Source organism: Larus michahellis, chromosome 1 (genome assembly GCF_964199755.1).
Source record: "Larus michahellis chromosome 1, bLarMic1.1, whole genome shotgun sequence".
Taxonomy (NCBI): Eukaryota; Metazoa; Chordata; class Aves; order Charadriiformes; family Laridae; genus Larus; species Larus michahellis.
Window position 1 is genome coordinate 38769760 of NC_133896.1, and position 16157 is coordinate 38785916.

General features: G+C 43.8%; 1 protein-coding gene across 3 annotated transcripts; it reads left to right on the plus strand.

Moving 5' to 3' along the window:
- The first annotated feature begins 2132 nt into the window (after nt 1-2132).
- DYRK2 (dual specificity tyrosine phosphorylation regulated kinase 2) lies at nt 2133-15631 on the plus strand. Of its 3 annotated transcripts, XM_074572654.1 has the most exons (4): nt 2157-2455; nt 3218-3354; nt 6696-6776; nt 11889-15631. In XM_074572654.1, exons 1-4 carry the CDS (start codon nt 2401-2403, stop codon nt 13488-13490), a joined length of 1875 nt encoding a protein of 624 aa, XP_074428755.1. In that variant the 5' UTR covers nt 2157-2400; the 3' UTR covers nt 13491-15631. The 3 variants fall into 3 exon arrangements, with proteins under 3 accessions (XP_074428740.1, XP_074428747.1, XP_074428755.1); XM_074572639.1 differs by lacking the exon at nt 6696-6776 and having other exon boundaries at nt 2133-2455; XM_074572646.1 differs by lacking the exons at nt 3218-3354; nt 6696-6776 and having other exon boundaries at nt 2133-2455.
- Nucleotides 15632-16157: the final 526 nt, after the last annotated feature.

The window sequence follows — 16157 nt, forward strand, 5'->3', positions numbered from 1 at the left end:
TCAACCTAAATCCTGCATGAAAGAGGCTTTTAAATTGAAGTTTCTTGTGTTGCATTCAGAGGGAATCAAGATGGGCTTGCCCTCATCTTGAGTTCCACTTCAGCCTCCATCAGGTACTATCCTTGACAGCAGCCGCCAGGATGGATTGCAGATGGAGAAAGAGATGGAGAGAGAGAAGGAGAGACGTCTAGGCAGGCTCAAGCCCACTCTGAGGTTTAGAGACTAATGCTGACAGCTGACAATGCACAGAGTTTTAGAAAGGGAATAGCTGCACAGGTACCAATGCGATGTGTTTCCACTGACTTAACTGAAAGATCGTTTACGATGTGATAGACCAACTCCATTTTTCACATAGTTTTTCTTAGTGGTCCAGGACTGAACAAACTGTGGAAGGCATATTGTGAATGGCATACCTGATGGGAAAGGGGTTGAATCAGGACCCTTAAAGGGCTTTCTTTTATCTTAAGATTTAGGTGTTAACTAACCCCAGAACAGGCATGAAGCCATCTGTGACTGTGACAGTCAGAGGACACAGCATGTAAGATGAACTAAGAACCCTATGAAAAGATAATTGGTCTCAACTTCAGTTTTTCATATCCAGCTTGAATGTGAACAACTTTCCTCCCCCTTCCCCTCCTTAGACCGACCAGAAAAGTATCTTTTTCTTGATCCTTCCTTGAATACTTAAGGAATCTCACAAAGCATATTATCACAGTGTTTGTTACTCTTGGTGCTTTTGATGTGCATGCGCTGCCTGTGAAAATGATGGGAAAATACTGAAGAGCAATCAGAAAACAGCACTTACACACCGGGCAGCCAAGGGGAAGGGACACTGGGAGTGCTTGTGGACATCTGGGGGGAGATTAAAGAAGGCACAGCTAGCTTTCTGCCGCAGTGAAGGGAAAAGATTAGGTGGGCGTGGGCGGGAGAAGGTATGATTGTTTTCTCTGCGTGACAGGAGGAGTTAGGGAAATTGTTTATTTCTTTTTACCAGTGCAGGAAACGTCTTTGTTTATGCATGTATCTGTGGCACTGGAAAAGGCAAAAGTCTTTCTCTCTGGCAGCAGGGATGGATTTTTTTTTTCTTTTAAGGCATAGGAAAAGGGGACGTTTATTTTTCTGCCTTTTTCTGTGGAAGGGGATGAAGGGTGGTCTGTCTACGTATCTACCAGCTGTTTCAAAAAGGGAAAATATGCATGCTCTGTGCAGACTTCAAAAAGGGTTGAGCGTAGGTAGGAGAGTTCATTTCAGCGCTGTCCCAAGCTGAGCAAACGTTCAGATATCTATTTTTGGCTCTAATGACGTTCAAACTCACAAACCAGGAATTCGAAGCATTGTACTCCACAAGGCACGTTGTACAGTTTGGAAAACAAGGCAAATAACGTCGTGTCCCTCCCCCCACCCCATTCTATCTTGAGCCACTTACGACTCCAGGGCAATCCCCAAAAGCTCTTTTCCCTCACTGCCATTTTAAGCTTTCATCCCAATTTCACGTTTCGAGTCATTTATCCTTCCTCCCACGGTGCCATTTTGCCCTCCCAGTTCGACACAAGTGATCCCCCCGGCTGCCTGAGGAGTTGGTGATCCCCCCCCCTCACCCCCCACGACTTCCCACACACGCCGATGTCCCCGCCGCCATCACCCCCCTCCCCGCCGCCCACACCGCCGCTGCCGGGGCGGGGGGGGCCGCGCTGCCCCTGCCCCAGCCCTGCAGGGAGCAGGGGGGGTGCCGTGGCGAGGCGCAGGCTGCCCGCCGGCCGCCAAGATGGTTGCGACCCCCGGGGCGTGTGTGTGGGGTGACCAACGGCCCGGCGCGAGGCGGCCGTTGGGCGGGCGGCGGCCGTTGGGCAGGCGGGGCGCGCTCCCCCACCCCACGCTGAGGGACGGCGCGGGCGCTCAGCGGGGTGGGGGAGCGGCGGGCCACGCCGGCGGCGGCGGCGGCGAGCGGAGCGGTAGAGGGAGGGAGGGAAGGGGGCGGCGGGGAGGGACGGACGGAGGGAGGGAGGGGAGGCGGCCGACGGGGCGGGGACTGTCCCTCCAGTGCGCTGTTTGTCCCTGTTCCGCCGCCCGAGGAGGAGGGCCCTGTCCGGCCGCCTTCTGCTGCCCCCTCCTCCGTGTGAGGGGACCGGGGCGACCGGGGCGGGGGCGGGGGAGGTGATGAGCTTGGGCCGGGGGCTGCGGCGGCGGCGCGGCTGCTGCTGCTGCGGCGGCGGGAGGCGACGGCGGGCCTTTGGAGGCTCTGTCCGGCCGGCCCGGGGCCAGGGGGATGCAGCGGAGGACGTGTCTGGCTCTGGGTGTAGCTGATCGGAGAAGAGAGGCAGCCGCCGACCGGAGAGGCCGAGGAGCAGCGGAGGAGAGCCGCCCTGACATGCCTTTTCCTCTCCCTCCTCCCCAGCGGCCATGTTAACCAGAAAACCCTCAGCTAGCGCCGCCGCTGGTGCTGCCTACCCAGCCGGTAAGCAGAGGGCCGCCGCGATCGCCACCCGCGCCGGGCTGCGGGCTCCCCGCGCTGGGCCCGGCCGTGCGGTGCGGGGCTGGGGGAGGGGCGGGGGGGGGAAGAGTCTCGGCCGCCCCGCGGCTGCTCCCGCAGCGGGGCCGCCCGTGTCGGAACAATGATCCGCCCTCCCCCCGGCAACCGGGGGCCGGCGGGGGGCTGCGTCTTCGTGCTGTTGTTGTGCGGGGTGGCGAGTTCGCCTCAGGGAAGTGGGGACTGGGAGGGGGGGGAGGGAGAGGGGGAAAGAAAATAAATCACTTAGAAAAACGACACAGGAAAAAATTTGGAATCGCTGGGTTTGCCGGAGCGGCCGCGTTTGACAGGGGGCAGCGGCGCTACGCCTCCTCTCCCTGCTGCAGACTTGTGAACTCCTGGCGGGTCCCCGGCGGCGCCGGGATTTCGCCGGGCCAGACGGCTCGGGGGGGATATTCGGGCGGCCGCCCAGCCCCGAGGCGTGTGCAGGGCAGAGCCGGCTTGTTCTCCCGGTTAGGCGCCTGCCGGTGGCGGGTTAATCTCGGATGAAGGGTTTAGCCGGGCGAGCATGGCCCGCCCGCGCTATTAGCCGGATCGGTGCGTGTGTGCGCCGCGGTGGTGATTAGCTTTTAATGGCTTCTGCCTGAAGCAAGACGGGCGGCGGTGCCGGCGAAGCGCCGGGGCCGCCGACGGCCGCGCTGCCCGAGGGGCCGCTGCTGCCCTCCGCGCTTACCCCTCTGCTCTCCGCAGGCAGGGCAGGGGACAGCGGCCGCCCGCTGCAGTCTTCCCCGGGCACCGGAGCCGGGGTCTCCCGGGCAGGAGCTGGGACCGGCCCGCCGTCACCCCTCGCATTGCCGCCGCTCAGGGCCAGCAACGCCTCCCACACGGTGAGCTCGGGCACGGGGCGGGGGGACGGGGCGGAGGGGGGTAGAAGGGGAGTCCGGATCCGGGGCCTTGCCGCGCCGCCACCGCTCTCCTTTCGCCGGGTGTCCTCTGAGGTGGGCCTGAGCCCTCACGGGCACCCCGGGGCGGGAGAGGTCAGGGGCCCCGCCTCCGCGGGCGCCCCGTCCAGCCTAATGACGCGCTTGGTGGTTAAGCAAATTGTATTTAATTTCTGCAGTCTCCGATCAAATGTGCATGTTTGTTGTGAGGCTGGGACCCTGTGACTGCACTGAGAAGCAGCTTTCTCCCTCCCCAGCCCCCCTTCAGTCTGGTTTTGTGTCTCATTTTCAGTGACAAATTCGATCTTCCACACTCGCACAGAGGAGCTGTTCTGGTAAATGCATTTTTTGAGATGACATTATTTTGGCAATGAGGTTAGTCACTGTGATTAAAGGGTCTCATGAACTGTGGTGAAAAATGAAGGCTGCTCTCCCCTTATATGTCTGGTTAGCTCAGGCTGATAGCTGTCTTCCCTAGAAATAGCTATCACTGTACTTGGGGACAATGATTGGGTGAATCCAACTTTATTGCTGCAGTAGTTCACCTAAAGAAATGAGCACTGATGGCATGAAAAGAGTGTTATTTTCTGCTTCTGTGATATCTCACACTATCTCCTACTTCTAGTTAATCTACTAGGAATGAAACTTCCCAAGAATGCCACTATATATGGATGAGAGAGCATATCTCTGTCCTGAAGGCATGACAGAGTAGAGAGAGGGGTCTATATGCTGTCATGTTAACACTAAATATCTGAAATTGTTATTGCATACATTTCCTTTTAAATTATGAAAGATTTTGTACTGACCCTGAAAGGCATTGATGGCATGCTTTTCTTAGAATTAATGAATTCTTCATGGATGCTCACATACTATCTTCGTAAACATATGGCAGAGCTTTAAATGGTAATGTGATTATGGGCTAGTGGAAGGTGAAACTATGCATTTAGATAATAGTGTTTCAGTGACTTTCGGTGTAGCTTCAGGGGTAAAAGCATCTTATTCAAATCCATTTGTAGAAGAATTGCCTTAAATTAAAAAAATCAGTATATGTAGAATGTTCTCAAAAGGAATGATGAATATTCTATAAATTCAAGGTGGAGCCGCATACTTGAGATCAACATCATTGTATATTTATGTAGGTAGGGTATATATCTGAATTGTTCTATTAGTATTAAAGGCCAAATTTTTCACATTCGTATACCAGTTAAGTACCAGTTGATTTTAGAGTTGGGGCAGCAACTTAATTTTTTTATAAAAACAGAAAAGGAGGAGTGTAGTACAAACAGCCTGGACACAGATCATGAAACTGCACATACAGATGGGCCTACAAATAACAGGGGCCCACATGCAGCAGAGCCCAGACCTAATTTAGGATTCGTGGAAGCATGGTGGTCCAGCTATATATCTGGGACTACTTACTAATCTTGGGAGTACAGAACTTTGGTATTTTTATACATAGATTTATATGTGTGTATGTATTATATATAGTGTCTGTGTATATATATGTACATATATAAAGATTAAGTCTTTATGAAAGCATGCAAGGGATGTTCAAGCATTATGTTTCTTTTGAGTATTTTTATACATATATAGTTGCGTGTGTATGCATATGTGTGTATATATATAGCATATATGCGCGTGTCTATATATATACACATGGAAATGAAATACTTAAGGAAGCACAGAGGGATGATAAGCATTATATTGCTGTGTTTCATGTCCCTCTAGATTCTGACTGTTGCAAACTCTGCCTTTCCTTTGTGCTACAGAGCCTGCTCTACAGTATTTATTTAGCCTTGGGTACAGTAATACCTCTGACTGCCTTTCAGAATTTTGTAGGTGGTTATTTTGTGGTTGGCTAACATAACTTTTTGCGGTAAGGATCAGATGTGACATTAGAATGCTGGATTTTAACCTAAAAAAAGCGCTATATCTGTGATGGGATATTTCTCTAGACTTCAGACCTACTGACCTTAGCTGACACTGACTGAAACCACTGGTTTTGCATCCCACTGCTTCCTCCAATCAGACCTATTTAAAATGGAACATTTCAGTTTTCTTAAACCATTTTCCTTCCCTGTGTTCACTTGCTTATTCTGTTTTCATTCCTGTTGTATGTATGGGACTTCTGCAGTAGCTAAAAATTGAGAGTATTTCTCTTTGTGTTTCAGACTTTCAGAATGTATAGTTTGCTTAAGTGGTTGAACTTGCTGGTGGCTGGGTGTAAGCACGTGCACTGTGTATACGTTAGTTGTGAAGAGAGACTGAGATTGAGGATAGGTTTTTGTTTAAGCTAAAAAGTTTTTCTTTTAATTCAGACAGAAGAAATCCACTACCTGTCATATTTTTTGCAGCAGTGAGTTGTGTGATCTAGCCTCTAGTGAAACTGTTGTCTCCTACTTTCAAGTGAAGTTTCATTGTTTGGTGGAATATAATAGCATGGGAGAGCATGATTAGAAGAGGGGAAGATGCTGTTTTACGCAGGCTTCTTATAACAGGGCAGCGGTTTTGACTGCAATCTCTGCAATCACAGCAACCTTTGTTGCTAAGCAGGCTATTGTGTATTGTACCAGGGAAAGGTTTTGTTTATTTTTTAAAATTTATTTGTGTCTGCTTCCATCCCTGACTATCTTTTTGGCTCATGGTGGAAAACATGAACTCATTTTCAGCCCTTTGTCCTCTTAATTTTCCTCTCCAAAGTCGTTGCTCTCTCTTTTGAAGCCTTAAGTTCTTGCCTTGATGGTTGGAACCTTTTTCTGTTCACTCTCTCCTTTTTCATTATGGTGTTCTTACATCCACTTGACATGCTGCAGTAGAGATTATCTTGCTTGCCTGCTGCTCTGCTTGTGTAAATCCCCACCCGTTTGTGAGTCCCTCTCCCAGTCTCTTCTCTCTGTCTTCTGCCTACCTCCATCTCTGTTGTGTATTAGTTGGCACGTATCCCTGCATTCTGCACTTTTGCCGTTTCTCTTGCAGTAAAGGAGTCTTAATCTTTTTCTCCTCCTGTCTAGTACAGTAACAACACATTTACAGTGCATGATTCAGTGCCCCCCCTCTTCAAGCCCTTTCTAAGACTTCCCTACAGCAAGTCTGGGGTTTTGTGGGTTTTGTGGGGTTTTTTTGTTTTGTTTTGTTGTTTGTTTTTGTTTGTTTGTTTTTTGGTTTGGTTTTTTTGCCACCAGGGATGAATATCTATCCATATACTTCTGCATCAGTCATTCAACCTTAATCTTAAAGAAATTAAATTTAAAAATTTTTAAAAATTAATTTACATTGTAATGTAACAGAGATTCCTGGACTGTGTTAACATGAAGATCTGGTGGGCCACATGCTGCAATTTTTTATTGTGGGCAGCTGCTTTAAAGCAGGTAAAACCAAACAAAATACCTTCCTATTGTGGTGTTTTCATGTAATAAATTGCCACAGAGATGCTGTCACATTTAAGTGGAAATAACTATGCAGTCATGACCTGAACTTTGCTATATCTAGATTTCTTTGGATGTTTGTTCTACATAAAACCTGGGAATATGAAGCTATCTTAACTTTTAATGGGGGTGTGTCTGAAACTTGGGCTCCAGCAGTTGGTGACTGTGCTGTGGGGACTGCACTACATCTGGGCACATCTCTCATATATGTACACTTCAGCTTACCTTAAGCGTTCAATTTAGTGTGCATTGACTGTCCTTTTTGGTTTCAACATGCGTAATACATGCAGGGTGTCCCAGAAGTATTCAGTCTCGCTGCACCTGCATAGTCCTGACAGGAGGAAAAAAAAAAAAGAATCAGTATCACTCTTGAGGCATAGTTCTGTCTGTGAAAATACTTGCTATATAAAGTAAAAGTAAACTTTTAAAAAAATAACTGTATGTGAACCAGATACGACAGCAGCAAAAAATCCAAATGGTATGCTTTTTCTACAGCTCTTGTTGAGCCACAAGCTCTTTAGGACAAGGGCTTAGTCTTTTTTTGGTGTATAAAACCCATACTCATAATAAAACCATTATGATAATCCTGCATTATTGTTATCGTACTAATTAGCTATTTTTAGTTCTGAACAGAGGAATGCTGTTGAATTCATTTTTCAAGGAAAAAAAGGCCTTTTGTACATTTGCTCAGGTGGTAGTCAGCAAAATAGGCAGTGAAGCATGCTATACCTGGTACCATATGCCTCTAGCATGTTAGACACAGTAGGTCTGAAACTGGCATGCCCAGAAATGCTGTAAAGAAAGGGATATATAGTGTAACATTTATTCTTTAATTAAGTTATTACTTTGGAGCACCATTTCTCACTTGTCCTCATTTATGCAAAGTAATGGGAGATAAAGACGTCTTATTCCTGTGCAGTATTTCAGCAGGCCATCATGATTGCTTTGTTATTAAGATTCATTTTATAAACGTTTTTAGATTCTGATTGACAGCAAACCTTTCTTTTCTGTGATTTTGCTCAGAATAAAATTATAATATATAGCTGAAGTGTGTGCCTCTCTTGGGTAGTTTTACAGGGTGCTAATATCACACCGAGTGACTTTTACAAAGATGGAATATGATACAACTACATGATGTCTTGATGCTTTTGGAAGATAACTTTGAAAAGAGGTATATCCTCCTGTGGTGTTCAATCCTATAGTCATAGTCTTGTAGAAGGTCTTGAAACAGACCATTGCATTGGCTGAGTGTTACCACAAAGGAATTGCCAGTCTTCCCCTTCTTGTTAGATGGGTAGACTCAGTTTTATGCTACTTCTCTGTTGTTACAGCTCTGTAGTCTAAGTACAGTAAGTTACTGTTCTACTTCCATCCATAAACCCATTTGTGAAAACAAAACAAAAGCCCAAACCCTGAACACTCGCATCTCCCCCAAAAAAGTGTTTTTTCTTTTGTTTTGCCTGGTGTCACTACCTCAAAGGTTGAGTGAATATTTTCGGCATAGTCATCAACTTCTGTAAATTGAGCAAACCAAAGTTAAAGCAAAATTGTAGCAGTGATTTTGAAGTTAGGAAGAACTACTGAGAGAGGAGAAAAAACCCAACATTGTAACATTTGCTGTTTTGTAATTGATGTTGCTGGAAGATTCAGGAAGATTAGTTCTTTGAGTTCAGGCTTACCTGTTATTTCAATATGTTTTATGGAGAAATGTGTACATCAATAAGCTTTTGAAGATGTGCGCTATAAAAATATGTAAATCTTAGAAAGTGTAGATGGGTCTGAGCACAGGCAATAAAATATATAATAAGCTGCATAAGTGCATGCAGATTGTCGGCTGTGTAGGTTGTTTGTTCTGGAATTTACAGGCTCGTCTGCAGAAGCAAAACCTCTCAGGCTTATGGTTCTGTATCAAAGCCTGATGGAGCTTCTGCATACTGTGAACAGTTTGGTACTGGACTAAGGCTGAAGTCCTTTGTAGCTTCCCAAGCCCATTAGTTGTGGTTCAGGGAACTTAACAGCGTCACTGGTGAAGCGAGTGGAGCTTGTAAGCAGTGCAAGCCTGAACTTGACAGCAATCTCAAATACCCGGTAGCCAGAAGTAGATAGGCAGAGCAAAGGGCTGGTGAGAATTCATCCCTCATGCAGGCTGGAAATGAAGAGGTGATGATTCTTGTGCAGGCAGTACCCTGAGATGGGGAAAGTCCATTTTTCATATTGACTTTGTGGCTGTGATGTGCCTGATAGCTCTGAAACTTCTGTTGGGGTTTTTGAAAGAAAAGTGAGCTCTCTTCTCCCCCACAGTTTTTTGGAATAGAGCCTGTGCTAACTTTGTGTCTTTTCTTCCACAAAGAAAACCAGTGCTACTGTCTGCATCTGCATTTGCATTCCCAAGCAGCAGCTGACTGAAACTGGCAAAACCGGTCACTTTGGATTTGGGGTGAAGTTGGGATAATGCTGGTGATTTCATTCTGTTGCTTGGAAAAAAAGCCAACTTGTGAGCAGCAAGAGAAATCATGGGGCTGCCTGAAGGTGCAGGCAGCAGAGCTACGCGGTTTACACTTTAGAATGTGTTTGCAAACATGCTTTTGGGAAAAAGAACTCTTTAGTCCCTGCTGAGAGAGGATAAAGGTTTGGGTTTTTTCCAAGCCCTGTTACAAAGCAAATAACTGAAGTTTGAAGAATTCCCCAGTACGCTTAGTGAAACAAGAAGTGCTTAGGAAGGGCAGAAAATAGTTAACTCTGAAAACAGGTGACTGAAGTGAAAAAATAAAATTAAAAAATTCAAGTTGTGAGAGTACTTGGGTTAAGAAATTCTTAAAGATGGCTTTCTCCCCTACCTCTTTCTCATTGTCTGTACGTTACTGTTGTCTGCTCCTGATTTGTCCAGGTATGTTCTGCATTGTTGTTCAACCAGTGCTGCAGAAGAAACATTTGTACCTGGAATTTCCTATCTTGAGTACTTGTAGTCTGTACAGGTACTCTGCTGCTTCATTGTGCATTTTTCACTTACGCAGTTCTGCAGTTCTGCATGTGCTGAACCTCTGGCACATCTTACTAACTAGATCCAGTTCTTCTGAGATGCATCATGTAGCAGCTCTTGGGGCCAAATTTTTCTTTTTTCAGTAACTGTTGTTTATATAGAGGATCAAGGCAACCTTCAGGAAACTGCTACTGCAGTGCGCTTCAGACTTGGCCTGAAGGAATTCCCTGTAGGCATGATAGGCTCATTAAGTCCCCTTGATGATTTAATTCCTGGTGCTTTTGAGACATCAAACTAGGCAGGGAATTAAGGTCAATATCCTGTATATCTTCACTGTGCTTACATGTTGCAAATGTCTTTGCTCTGAATTGCAGTTGTGTGGTAATGCTTTCTATGAGATTGATCAAATTGATAGTGTGAGCCCAAATTGCTCTGCAAATAAACATACACAGTCAAACTGCAATGATGAAATAAAATGGACCACTTATTCAACACTGAGTCAAAATGGAATCAGAAGAACAGTGAACTCAGCAGAAGCAATCCCTGAGAGCTCTTGTTCTTAAGTTGTGTGAGTTTCAGTGCTGCAAATTTCAAAATACTATCCAAAGTTGAAGCTGGTGTCCAGCTGGTTACTCCTTGGGAACAAGTTACTGAATTTACAAACCCATGCTTCTACCATATCAGACTGATACCTTAACAGAAGCACAAAGTACGCTAGAGTCTGCGTTGCATGTCCTGGTTTTCTCATTAGGAAGCACTTCTGCAATTGCAGCACAGATTTCATTGCCTCATGTCACAGCACACAACTGTCATTTTCTGACTTCATTTCAGCAACCTTAAGTGACCACGGAATGCGTTTTCCTTAGCTGCCTAGAAAAAATAAGGCTCAGATTAAAAGTGCTCTCAACCCTGGCTTGATGATCTGTCTGACAGTATCGGTGAACTTTTGGTTAGTAATTTGGCGTAAATATTACGACTGGTGAATCATCTGGAGAGACAGCAGGGGAGTTCTTCCCACGTTTGTATAAGACCAGGCAGAAGACAAACTAATTATCCTCTACTTTAGAGCAAATGAGGAATTCTAAGGACAGCTATTTTAGTGGCAAGTATATGCTTGTAAATTTCTCATTTCTCCTTAAAAATAACATGTTTTGAGCAATAGTTGTTTTCACACCCCAGTACTTCCAGTATTTCTTTGCTGGAAAATGCTGAATGCTGCTGTTTATTCCCTTGTGAAAACTGTCAAGAACAAATGCAATTTCTAAAGTCAACTAATCCTTTTTTCCATTACTTTAAAATAACATTACTTGTATGTTCTCAAGGCAAAGATTTTTCTTTCTGCTCAAGTCTGTATCAGGCCCCAAATCTCATCTTGGCTAAAAGTTATTAGAGGACTGGTTTGGGGAAGTGCTAAAGGATATGCTTTTGCTTCATTGATCTGAATGTTTTGCTGAATAGTGACTGTCTCAACTGCAAGCAGTGAGTGGCATCTCTCAAACTTCAGAAATGTGCATGTTCTTTTCCTCTTCGTGCATGTCACAGTACATTCCTTATTGCTTAAAATTGTATCTGGAGCTTTTGATATACAGCAAGTTGAGGAACAAGTTAAAATCTTGATTTCTGAGGACAGGTGGCTAGGATAGCCTTAGCCATGTAAGTTCTAGCAGGCATTATATATTTATCTCCAGCATCAATAAAACTGCATCTGTGTTCTGTAAAGTCTAATTTAGTGTCTCTGAAGCATACTTCTTGATGTTACAGGACTGTTGCCTTGAAAACTTCTTGGAGGAATTGTTAGTTTATCATGGTAGCCCATCTGTGATTGCCTTCTTGCAGACATTTTAGAGAGTCATGAAAGTGGCATTTGAGAAATAAGAATCTGGAAAATTTAATAGCATCTAGCAGTATCACAGTATATGTGTTCTATTTTTTAGATTATCTGTAGACAGCTGAATTCTAAGAAAATACTTAGTTTGGAAGTGATTTAGGCAGGATGGCGGGTTACAGAATGAATGGTGAAGCATAGAGTTCATGCCTTTCTTATTAACTGGGTATGTATTTATTTTCGATTTTAGGTTGGAGGCAGTAAGCACACAATGAATGAGCACCTCCATGTTGGTAGCCATGGACAAATCCAGGTTCAGCAGCTGTTTGAAGATAATAGTAACAAGAGGACGGTTCTGACGACACAGCCAAATGGACTTACAACGCTAGGCAAATCTGGATTGCCAGTGGTTCAGGACAGACAGGCAGAGAGTGCTCACAGACGACAAGGGAGCTCCAGCTCTTTAAAATCTGCAGATGGAACAGGGAAGGTGAAAGCCTCTGTTATGACACCTGAGCAGGCAATGAAGCAATACATGCAAAAATTAACAGCTTTTGAGCATCATGAGATTTTTAGCTACCCTGAAATATACTTTTTGGGTCCAAATGCAAAGAAGCGGCAAGGTGTGATCGGTGGTTCAAACAATTGCGGATATGATGATGACCAAGGGTCTTATATACAAGTACCCCATGATCATATTGCATACAGGTATGAAGTCCTGAAAGTTATAGGGAAAGGAAGCTTTGGGCAGGTGGTGAAGGCCTATGATCACAAGATGCATCAGCATGTGGCACTAAAAATGGTGAGAAACGAAAAACGTTTCCACCGCCAAGCTGCGGAAGAAATTAAGATCCTGGAGCATCTCCGGAAGCAAGATAAGGATAACAACATGAATGTTATTCACATGTTGGAAAACTTCACATTCCGCAGCCATATATGCATGACATTTGAATTGCTGAGCATGAACCTGTATGAATTAATAAAGAAGAACAAGTTTCAGGGCTTTAGCCTGCCTTTGGTCCGCAAGTTTGCCCACTCAATTTTACAGTGCTTGGATGCTTTGCACAAAAACAGAATCATTCACTGTGACCTTAAACCTGAGAACATCCTGTTGAAGCAACAGGGTAGAAGTGGTATTAAAGTGATTGATTTTGGCTCAAGTTGTTATGAGCATCAGCGTGTCTACACTTACATTCAGTCACGTTTTTACCGTGCACCTGAAGTCATCCTTGGTGCTCGTTATGGGATGCCCATAGATATGTGGAGCTTGGGCTGTATTCTAGCAGAGCTTCTCACTGGTTATCCACTTTTACCTGGAGAAGATGAAGGAGACCAGCTGGCTTGTATGATTGAGCTATTGGGCATGCCTTCTCCAAAACTCTTAGATTCATCCAAGCGAGCCAAAAACTTCGTGAGCTCTAAGGGTTATCCCCGCTATTGCAACATCACAACCTTGTCTGATGGCTCTGTAATACTTAACGGTGGACGCTCTCGGAGGGGAAAACTACGTGGCCCACCAGAGAGCAGAGAATGGGGAAATGCATTAAAGGGATGTGATGATCCCCTGTTCCTTGACTTCTTAAAACAGTGTTTAGAATGGGATCCTGCTAGCCGTATGACACCCAGCCAGGCTTTGCGGCATCCCTGGCTAAGGAGACGGTTGCCAAAGCCTCCGACTGGGGAAAAGGCCTCGGCGAAGAGAATTACAGAGAGCACTGGTGCTATAACGTCGATTTCCAAGTTACCTCCGACTTCAAGCTCAGCTTCAAAACTGAGGACTAATTTGGCACAGATGACAGATGCCAATGGGAATATTCAGCAAAGAACAGTGTTGCCAAAACTTGTTAGCTGAGTTTGAAAAACCCAATGCTGTTAATATGAGAGATAAAATGTGGCTGAGCCTTATTTGTATGAAAAGTAGCTCAGATATACATTTTTATTTGCTCAATAACTTTATTCATTTGATCTTTCAGCACTCATTTTAAAAGTAAGAAATGTTGATTTTGTTTTTATAAAAACACGGGGACAATGCTTTAAGTTTTTATACTTATTTTTTAAAATGTTTGTCTTCTACAGTACAATTAGCCTTACTGTAACTAGTGTGACACAGTAATAAACATCAGTGGCAGGCCACTGGTTACAACATGACTGTCGTGCATTGCAGTGTGGTGTCGAAGGTAGTAACCTTTCTCTTCCATGGTTCATGTTAGATTTCATCTGGGGTAAATTTGTAAGACTGTACCTTTTGGATTTTGTGGGTACGAGTCTTGATTCTGCAAACAGTCACACCTATGCCTGACTGGACCCCAGGGAGAACATTCAAAGCATTAAGTTAACCACCTGTAAACTTGTAATTTGAAGTGGAGCCATAGCATGTTACATTGTCATTTTTTATATGGTAGCCCAGAGAAAGTAGTGGTATCACTGTTGATACAGCTGCCTGCTATGGAATGCTTTCTCTATTCAAAAGTAATGTTTTTGATTAAAACGAGCATTTAAATATAATGCAAAAAATAAGAACTTCCAGGGCTAACATGACTCTCTTACCTTGCATGCCATGTGGTAGAGTGAGAGGAACGGGCAATCTCAGAAAGAAAGAAGGTGGAAGTATGTCTTATGTTCCTCTAAATCTGGAAGTGACTGATGAGTTGGTAAAGCAAAACGTTCTGGTCTTCATTTCAGGTATATAACGTTGACCATTCACACTGGGCTTCTCTCGCTCTTATTTTTTTCCCCCCTCTCCTGTTCTCTTTTCTCTCCTAACGTGCAGCTTGGTCTCCCTAAATCACATAGGCAGAAGTGCTCGTTCTGTCAGTTTTATACTATAACTTCCAGACTGTTATGCTACATGTATTTCACAGATTGCTTTTCTTTCTTATGACAATGTTTGTCTGAGTGACTCTGACCTCTCTGGTACATTTACGCTTCTGATCAAATCTGCACGTAGAGGCAAACACTGTTACTACGTTGCTTTCTGTAGAAAGGTACTTCACCTTAGACAGCATAAGTGTAGATGGAAAGATCCTCAGTGGGAAGCTTTTCAGTTGGCAGACACAATGGTAGATACTTTCTAATAAGGGAGAATTATCAAAGGAAAGTTAAATAGTTGGAATTGGATTCAATCTTTGGCATTTGTAGCTGAAAATTACTTTGAAGGAACAGTTAGAGATGTGTGTAGATTTTTTTTTGTGTGTGTGTGCGCTAATGCTTGTTTTTTCTTTTCTACCTTGAGCTGTGTTCATGGAAGAAAAATGGTCTTTGCAGAATAATAACCTAGACCTATGAGAGAAATATTCACGCATTGTAGGATGTTTTCAACAGGAACAGTTTGAAATCTAAGATCAGTAGTTCATCATGTACAATGGCTGTGGTCTACATTGGATGTATAAAACATATGAAAAGGGAATTTCAAACAAAGTAGAACATAATCTAGAAGGTTTATGGATGTTAGAACAAGACATACTGGAATGGATTGCATTAAACCTCGATAACTTTACTATAAGCAACATCTATATGCACAGATTTTTCTGAGTTACTTGTACAAATTATGAAAAATACTTAAAGCATGGTCCCCTGAGAGGCCAAGAAAGTTTCCGGTTAAGTTCTTCATATTCATTAATTTACCATTTACAGCTTAATTTTTGGTTGGTTGGTTGGTTGGTTTATTTTTAATTTAATGTAAGACCGGGGGAGGGATATAAATACAAAATGACAGAATTCTCAGGAAACATATCGCTTAACTTCTTGCCAAAAAGTCAACACCTAAAGAAGCTCCAAAAATAATTTCTGAGTAGAGGATGGTATTTGTTGATTGATAACTGTAAAAATTAGAGCATCAATCAACCATTTTTCTTACTTTTTTTTTTAAAAGATCATTTCCTGCCTCTAGTCAAGTTAAATTATTTAGTGTTAAATGTTCACAACTTTATACAATGTGTGTAAGTGCAATATGTAAACATGTATGAAATCATGTTAAAAATGAAATATAGTAATAAAACCAAGAAAAGTGTCTTTTGAAATATGAATATCCAGTAAGTTATGGTCAGTAAATTCTAAGTGTGGAAAAGAGATATATTAATATTCATATAAAATTAACTGATTGGTTACTGTGGGAATACAACACTGTGTATTTTTCTACAGTAATTAGGAATCCTGACTTCCTCCACCACCTACTTGGCTTTACCACTCCTTTCTACCTTAACTCTTCCTGCAAAAATTAAGAAATAGGGATGCTTATGTTAGGGGCGGAAGAAGAATCACTTCCCTTAATATATTTCAAAGGGAGCATTGATACATGTTCCTGCCTTTTGTGGCAGTTTAAGGTGAAAACATTCATAATGTTCATGTGTCATTAATGGACTAAAACCACTAAATTTTCTTTTTCATGTAACCAGTTCTTAATGCCAATAATGCATTTATGGTCCACCTTCTTCATAAATGCTACCGGAAACTTTAAGGCCAAAATATAGTGTGCAGAGCTATTTTTTTAACCCAGATACAGTGGAACTTCCTCTATACT